The following is an 8,355-nucleotide window of genomic DNA, read 5'->3' on the forward strand; positions in this document are numbered from 1 at the left end:
CCCAGCGCCCCCCGCGCCCCCAGCCCCGGCGAGGTGTCCGGGGGTCCCGCGGAGAGGGGCGACAGCCCCGCGGGCGGGGGGCGGCGGGGGGCGCTGGGGGCGCTGCCGGCGCTGGAGGAGCTGAGCGAGGAGAGCCTGGAGGAGGCGCCGGGGGGCGACCCCCGGGAGGCCCCCCCGCTGCTGCAGCTGCTCGAGGACTCCATCGAGTGCTGAGGGGGGGCGCGCTCGGGGGGCGCAATAAACGCCTGGAAACACACTGGTGGCACTGGGCAGCGCTGGGGGACACTGGGGGGGCACTGGGGGGCACTGCGGGACACTGGGGGGGGCACTAGGCTCACTGGGATGCACTGGGTGTCACGGGATGTCACTGGGGGTATCACTGGGATGCACTGGTGGGTACTGGGAGACACTGGGGGGACACAGGGGGTGTCACTGGGGCTCACTGGGATGCACTGCGGTGCACTGGGGGTCACTGGGTGTCACTGGTTCGCACTCGGGGTGTCACTGGGGGGCACTGGGACATCCTGGGGGGCTGTCACACTCCCTCCGTCCCCGCTCCTATTTGGGCGTTTCCCACGTTCCTGTGACCCCGCCCCTGGGGGCGGTGTCTCCATGACCACGCCCCTAAAAGGCGCCTCGTCCCTTAAGCGGCGCTGCCCCATGGTGGGGGCGAGGGTCGCCCGTCCCGCGTGGGGAGGGGGCCGGGGGGGCGGGGTGTCCCCTGGGCCCCCCCAGGTGCCACGAGGGTGCCGCGGGGTCTCCGTGCCCCCGCGGGTTTGGGTGCCGCGGGGGGCCCTGGGGTGCCCGGGGGTCCCGAGGGGTGCCCTGGGGGTCCCCTGGGTGCCCTTCCCCCACGCGTGACCCCGTGGCCGTGGGCGGCCCCCGCTAAGAGGCTTGAGCGGGCGTTTGTCGCTAATCCCCGGGGTCACCGGCACCGGCGGGTCACCTCCGGCGGGTGGCACCGCGCGGCGACACCGCCACGGGCGGCGCCGGGCTGTGCGGGACAGCGGGGGCGCGGGGGGCGTGTGGCCGGTTCGTGCTGGGAGCGCTGGGAGCGCGGCGAACTGGTGTCTGCTGGGACATACTGGGACATACTGGGACATACTGGGACCTGCTGGGGCGTGCTGGGGCGTGCTGGGTGCCCTGAGAGCCCTGGGGGCGCTGGGATGCGCTGGGATGCGCTGGGATGCGCTGGGAGCACTGCGCGCTGTACTGGGACACGCTCGGACAGCTGGGTTATACTGGTCTATACTGGGAGCGCTGGGCGGAGCAGCACCGCCCCCCCATTAGCTCCCCGCCCCTCGCCCCCCTCCCAAATCCCCCCTTAATCCCGGCCGCGTTAATCCCCGGCCACAGGGGGTCACACAGGGCGCACACAGGGGCACGCAGGGCTCACAGGTGCGGGCAGGGCACACAGGTGCGGGCAGGGCACACAGGTGAGCGGAGGTGCTCACACAGGTGATCACAGGTGAGCAGAGGAGCTCACCCAGGTGCTCACAGGTGCTCACCCAGGTGCTCACAGGTGCACACACAGGTGCTCACCCAGGTGCTCACAGGTGCACACACAGGTGCTCACAGGTGCACACACAGGTGCTCACAGGTGCTCACAGGTGCTCACCCAGGTGCTCACAGGTGCTCACAGGTGCACACCCAGGTGCTCCCAGGAGCTCCCAGGTGCGGCTGCTCTGCCGCCCCGTCCCCCGGGGCTCGTTACGGCCGCACGAACAGCCCCGGGGGGCGCGGGCTGTCCCCAGAGTCACCCGGGGCAGGGGGACCCCAAGGGACACCAGAGCAGAGGAGTGTCCCCCCAAAGGGCAGGTACCCCAAAATCCGGGGGTGCACCCCAAAACGGGCAGGACCCAAAGCGCAATGGGCACCTAAACAACACCTGAACAGGGATAAACACCCTAAACAACACCTGAACAGGGACAAGCACCCTAAAGAGAGGATTGCCCCCCAAGAAAGGAAGTGCACCCGAAAGAGGGAACACTCGAAACAGAGGGGCGCACCCCAAAAAGGGGGGCACCCGAACGCAGCAGGCGTACCCACACCAGAGGAACCCCCCAAAAATGGGGAACCCCAAAATGAAGGGTTTGCCCCCGGACACGGGGCGTACCCCAGAGAGGGGCGCTCAGAGCCACCCCGGGGGTGCCCCGAACCCCGGAGCAGGGGGTGCCCCCGTCCCCGGCCTCGGGGGTGTCCCCGGAGCTCCGGGGGGGCGTGGCCCTGGCGGGGCGGGGCTGGGGGCGTGGCCCCGATGCCCCGCCCCCGGCGGCGCTCAGCGCCATGGGCGAGGGGGAGCCCAGGTACGGGGGGTTACCGGGGGCACTGGGAGGGACTGGGCGGGACTGGGGCGCGCCGGGGGCACCCCGGGACCGGGGCAGCGGCCACCGGGGCACACGGGGGGCAGCGGGGGGCACAGGGGAGGGAAGGGCTGCGCTGGGGGGCACTGGGAGGGACTGGGGCGTTACTGGGGCGGGAGGGAGCAGCGGCGAGGGGACCCCCAAGGTGTCGAGATCCCTCCCGGAAACCCCCAGGGCCGCCCCCCCAGGGACTCCCCTCGAAGGAGTGACCCCTCCGTGACCCCCTCAGGAACTCCCCCCATGATCCCCCCCCGAGGCCGGGACCCCCTCAGCCCAGCCCGGCCCGGCCAGCCCCGGTGCGGGTGGGGTCCCTGTCCCGGTGTGGGGGGGCTCCGGGGGGAGTCCCCGTCCCCGTCCTGGGGAGGGTGAAATCCATCCCAGTCCTGGGAGGCTCCCGGTGTGCTCGGGGCTCTTCCGGGGTGATCCCGGCGCCACCTCCCCGCAGCGTGCCCGTGGGTCGGGGGGGTCCCGGTGCGGGTCCCGGGGTGCGGGTCCGGGTCCCGGTGCGGGTCCCGGTGCGGGTCCCGGAGCCGGTCCCGGTGCGGGTCCTGGGGTGCGGGTCCCGGTGTGCGGGTCCCGGTGCGGGTCCCGGTGTGGGTCCCGGAGCCGGTCCCGGTGCGGGTCCCGGGGTGCGGGTCCCGGGGTGCGGGTCCCGGAGCCGGTCCCGGTCCCGGTCCCGGTGTGGGTCCCGGTGTGGGTCCCGGTGTGGGTCCCGGTCCCGGTCCCGGAGCCGGTCCCGAGGCAGCCTCCCCGCAGCATGGCGCAGCAGCTGATCAGCGGTGCCGGGTACGTGCCCGAGGACGGGCTCACGGCCCAGCAGCTCTTCGCCTGCGCCGACGGCCTCACCTACAAGTGCGGGTGACCCCAAAGCCCTCTGCTCCCCGACCCCCCGGCACCCCCGCTGCCTCCCGGGGCCGCTGGACCCCCAGGGTGCTCCCAACACCCCCAGAGGCCCCAGAGAAGCCCCAAGTGCCCCCCTTGGCAGCCCCAGGGAATCCCCACAAAGACCCCCCCAGGAACCCCCCGGGGACTCCCCCACCCCCTGCTCACATGTCCCCGCTCCCTCAGTGCCTGCCCAGACCTCGGGTGCCCCCCCCGGTGGGTCTGGGTCAGTTTGGGGGGGCCAGGGGGGTCCCAGCCCTGTGTCCCCCCACAGTGACTTCCTCATCCTCCCCGGCTACATCGACTTCACGGCTGATGAGGTGGTGAGTGACCCCCCGAGATCCCCCTGGGACCCCCAAGATCCCCCTGGGACCCTCCTGGGTCCCCCCCATGCTCTCCCCACCAGAGTGGCTCCCCCTGGCTCGGGACCCCCTCAGTGACACCCCTATTCCCCCCGTGCCCCTCCTGGGCCCCCCGTGGGGTTGGGGGATGCCCATGGGGTCCCTGCAGGATTTGGGGTTTGGGGGCTCACAGAACCCCAGCCCTCGAGGGGTGCTCAGGGGGTGCAGGGTCCCCGTGCTTTGGGGGTGCTGGGAGGGCAGGGGGCTCAGGTGGAGTCGGGGACCCCCGTTCCTCAGGGAGGGGTCAGGATTTTAGGGGTGCTCCCCTCCCCCAGGACCTGACATCGGCACTGACCCGAACCATCACCCTGAAAACGCCGCTGGTGTCATCCCCCATGGACACGGTCACCGAGGGGGACATGGCCATCGCCATGGCCGTGAGCAGGGGGGACACTGGGGGGACACTGAGGGGACAGGGGGGATGTGGTCACCGAGGGGGACATGGCCATCGCCATGGCCGTGAGCAGGGGGGACACTGGGGGGACACTGAGGGGACAGGGGGGATGTGGTCACCGAGGGGGACATGGCCATCACCATGGCTGTGCCCGAGGGGTGTGAGGGCAAACGGGGGGACACGGCTGCAGGGGGTGCCCCCCCAGCTGGAGCCCGGGAGCCCACGGCCCCCCGTGCCCCCCGTGCCCCCCGTGCCCCCAGCTGAACGGCGGCATCGGCATCATCCACCACAACTGCACCCCCGAGTTCCAGGCCAGCGAGGTGCGCAAGGTCAAGGTGAGCCGGGGACCCGGGCACAGGTGACAAGGGGACCCGGGGACACGTGCCCAGCCGGCTGAGCTGGGGCCAGCAGCACCCCGTGGTGGCAGTCCCCTCCGAGTTCCCTGGCCTTGTACCCCCCCGGGACCCTGAGCCCCCCCATATCCCCATGTGACACTGTGCCGTGTCCCTGTGCCCCTGGGTAACCCTGTCCCCATGTCCCCGTGCCTCTGGGTAACCCTGTCCCCGTGCCCCCTGGTGACGCTGTCCCTTGTCTCCATGCCCCTGGGTGACACTGTCCTTAGTCCCTGTGTCCCCTGGGTGACACTGTCCCTGTGTCCCCTGGGTAACCCTGTCCCCATGTCCCCGTGCCCCTGGTGACGCTGTCCCTTGTCTCCATGCCCCTGGGTGACACTGTTCCTGTGTCCCCGTGCTCCCAGTGACGCTGTCCCCTGTCCCCGTGCCCCCAGTCACACTGTCCCTTGTCCCCGTGCCCCCAGTGACACTGTCCTTTGTCCCTGTGACGCTGTCCCCTGTCCCGTGCCCCGCTGTCCCCAGCGGTTCGAGCAGGGTTTCATCACGGAGCCGCTGGTGATGAGCCCGGCGCACACCGTGGGGGACGTGTGGGACGCCAAGGCCCGGCTCGGCTTCTCGGGGGTCCCCGTCACCCACTCGGGGCGCCTGGGGGGGCGGCTCGAGGGCATCGTCACCTCCCGCGACATCGACTTCCTGCGGGAGGGGGACAGGGCCACCCCCCTGGCCGAGGTGCGCGTGGGGCTGGGGACAGGGGGACAGGGGTGGGATGGGATGGGACTGATGGGATGGGGGGCAGGATGGGGGATGGGATGTGGGGCAGGATGGGGGAGGGGATGTGGGGCAGGATGGGGGAGGGGATGCCCGGAGGGCGGATGGAGCACGGAGCGATCCCTGGCAGGGGCGGGCGCTGCCCGCAGTGGCCCTGGGCCCCCCCGTGCAGGTGACAGTGAAGGTGACAGTGACACACAGTGCAGGTGACAGTGACAGTAGCCGTGCCTGTGCTGGTGCCTGTGACAGAGCCGGTGCCTGTGACAGTGACAGACAGTGATGGTGACAGTGCTGGTGGCAGTGGAGGTGACAGTGCCAGTGCTGGTGACGGTGCTGGTGCCAGGATCAGTGCCAATGCTGGTGACAGTGACGGTGGCAGTGACGGTGGCAGTGCCAGACGGTGGCAGTGCCAGACAGTGCTAGTGCCAGCACCTGTGCTGGTGCCAGTGACACGCAGGTCCTTGTGTCCCCAGGTGATGACCAAGCGCAGGGACCTGGTGGTGGCCCCAGCCGGTGTCACCCTCAAAGAGGCCAACGAGATCCTGCAGCGCAGCAAGAAAGGTGCAGGGGGGCACCTGCCACCCCCCGAGTCACCTGTCACACCCCCAGGTCCCCTGTCACCCCTGGAGGCACCTCCCTGTCACCCCCCAGGGACCCCCACAGCACCTCCCAGTGTCACCCCCCAGGTCACCTCCACTCGGGGGCTCCTCCGTGCCACCCCAGGCAGCCCATGGGGGATGTCCCCTGTCCCCGTTCCCCTCCCCTCACATTGTCCCCCGCTGTGTCCCCAGGGCTGCTGACAGTGACCAGCACTGGTGAGCTGGTGGCTGCCACCACCCTGTCCTTCAGGTCCCCTCCTTGTCCCTGGGGTCAGCCCTGTGTCCCTGTCCCTGTCACGGGGTCAGCCCTGTGTCTCCGTTCCTGTCCCTGGGGTCACCTCCATGTCCCCGTGTCCCTGGGGTCAGCCCTGTGTCCCTGTCCCTGTCACGGGGTCAGCCCTGTGTCTCCGTTCCTGTCCCTGGGGTCACCTCCATGTCCCCGTGTCCCTGGGGTCAGCCCTGTGTCCCTGTCCCTGTCACGGGGTCACCTCCATGTCCCCGTGTCCCTGGGGTCAGCCCTCTGTCCCTGTCACGGGGTCACCTCCATGTCCCCGTGTCCCTGGGGTCAGCCCTCTGTCCCTGTCACGGGGTCACCTCCATGTCCCCGTGTCCCTGCAGCCCCCCGGTGCCCTCCACCCCCGGGTGGCCCCGCGTTGTCCCCAGGTGGCCGGCAGTGACGGGCTGGTGCCAGCATCGCCCTGCGGTGTCCCCGGCTCGGGGTGACTGTCCCCGCGTGTCCCCGCGTGTCCCGCAGGGAAGCTGCCCATCGTCAACAGCCGTGACGAGCTGGTGGCGCTGATGGCGCGCACGGACCTGAAGAAGAACCGCGAGCACCCCGCGGCCTCCAAGGACGGGCGCAAGCAGCTGCGCGTCGGGGCGGCCATCGGCACCCGGCAGTGCCAGACGGTGGCAGTGCCAGACAGTGCTAGTGCCAGCACCTGTGCTGGTGCCAGTGACACGCAGGTCCTTGTGTCCCCAGGTGATGACCAAGCGCAGGGACCTGGTGGTGGCCCCAGCCGGTGTCACCCTCAAAGAGGCCAACGAGATCCTGCAGCGCAGCAAGAAAGGTGCAGGGGGGCACCTGCCACCCCCCGAGTCACCTGTCACACCCCCAGGTCCCCTGTCACCCCTGGAGGCACCTCCCTGTCACCCCCCAGGGACCCCCACAGCACCTCCCAGTGTCACCCCCCAGGTCACCTCCACTCGGGGGCTCCTCCGTGCCACCCCAGGCAGCCCATGGGGGATGTCCCCTGTCCCCGTTCCCCTCCCCTCACATTGTCCCCCGCTGTGTCCCCAGGGCTGCTGACAGTGACCAGCACTGGTGAGCTGGTGGCTGCCACCACCCTGTCCTTCAGGTCCCCTCCTTGTCCCTGGGGTCAGCCCTGTGTCCCTGTCCCTGTCACGGGGTCAGCCCTGTGTCTCCGTTCCTGTCCCTGGGGTCACCTCCATGTCCCCGTGTCCCTGGGGTCAGCCCTGTGTCCCTGTCCCTGTCACGGGGTCACCTCCATGTCCCCGTGTCCCTGGGGTCAGCCCCGTGTCCCTGTCCCTGGGGTCACCTCCATGTCCCCGTGTCCCTGGGGTCAGCCCTGTGTCCCTGTCCCTGTCACAGGGTCACCTCCATGTCCCCGTGTCCCTGCAGCCCCCCGGTGCCCTCCACCCCCGGGTGGCCCCGCGTTGTCCCCAGGTGGCCGGCAGTGACGGGCTGGTGCCAGCATCGCCCCGCGGTGTCCCCGGCTCGGGGTGACTGTCCCCGCGTGTCCCCGCGTGTCCCGCAGGGAAGCTGCCCATCGTCAACAGCCGTGACGAGCTGGTGGCGCTGATGGCGCGCACGGACCTGAAGAAGAACCGCGAGCACCCCGCGGCCTCCAAGGACGGGCGCAAGCAGCTGCGCGTCGGGGCGGCCATCGGCACCCGCGACGACGACAAATACCGGCTGGACCTGCTCGTGCAGGCGGGCGCCGACCTCGTGGTGCTGGTGCGGGCACCCCGAAACCGGGGGGACCCCGAAACCGGGGGCTCCGAGCAGCGGGGGATGAGGAGGAGGAAGGGGAGGAAGGGCGTGCGGCCCGGGCTGCCGGGCAGGGCGGGGAGCTCTGGTGCCGGTGGGTGTGGAGGGGTCCCCGAAAATGGGGGGGTGAGGGCACCCCAAAAAATGCGAGACCCCAAAATGGGGGGGATGGAAAAGGGGCGACATGGAAATGGGGGAGGGGGAGCATCCCAAAAACGGGGGGATGAGGAGGGGGGAATGGGGCGGGGATGGAGCTGCTGCTGCAGGGGGGGATGACCTCAGGGTGCTGCTGTGGGGGACCCCGAAAACGGGGAACCCCAGAAACGGGGATCCCCAGAAATGGGAGACCCCAAAACGCGGGCAGGGATAGCAGGGAGGGGAAAGAGATGGGGGTGGAGGGATGTGGGGGCAGCCGCTGGTGGGTGCTCCTAAAAATAGGAGGGTGGGGGCACCCCAAAAGCCGTGGGACCCCAAAAGGGAGGGAATGGGGTCTGGGGATAGGGATGGAGCTGCTTGTGCTGGGTGGGAGGTGCCCCAAAAAAGGAGACGCCTGGGGGGTACCCCCTGGTCATCGAACCCAACCCTCT

General features: G+C 70.5%; 1 protein-coding gene across 1 annotated transcript in view; it reads left to right on the plus strand.

The window, feature by feature from the left end:
- Window positions 1-2,266: 2,266 nt before the first annotated feature.
- IMPDH1 (inosine monophosphate dehydrogenase 1) overlaps window positions 2,267-8,355 on the plus strand; it is a 10,954-nt gene continuing 4,865 nt past the window's right edge. Inside the window, exons 1-9 of the mRNA XM_041470246.1 lie at window positions 2,267-2,306; window positions 3,120-3,215; window positions 3,520-3,568; window positions 3,922-4,023; window positions 4,301-4,375; window positions 4,916-5,122; window positions 5,635-5,722; window positions 6,515-6,650; window positions 7,672-7,735. Coding sequence (XP_041326180.1) covers window positions 2,287-2,306; window positions 3,120-3,215; window positions 3,520-3,568; window positions 3,922-4,023; window positions 4,301-4,375; window positions 4,916-5,122; window positions 5,635-5,722; window positions 6,515-6,650; window positions 7,672-7,735 — 837 coding nt within the window. The 5' untranslated portion in view covers window positions 2,267-2,286. The remainder of the gene's footprint in view (window positions 2,307-3,119; window positions 3,216-3,519; window positions 3,569-3,921; window positions 4,024-4,300; window positions 4,376-4,915; window positions 5,123-5,634; window positions 5,723-6,514; window positions 6,651-7,671; window positions 7,736-8,355) is intronic.

The sequence above is a fragment of the Pyrgilauda ruficollis genome, unplaced genomic scaffold, assembly GCF_017590135.1.
Source record: "Pyrgilauda ruficollis isolate IOZ18807 unplaced genomic scaffold, ASM1759013v1 scaffold243, whole genome shotgun sequence".
NCBI classification, from domain to species: Eukaryota; Metazoa; Chordata; class Aves; order Passeriformes; family Passeridae; genus Pyrgilauda; species Pyrgilauda ruficollis.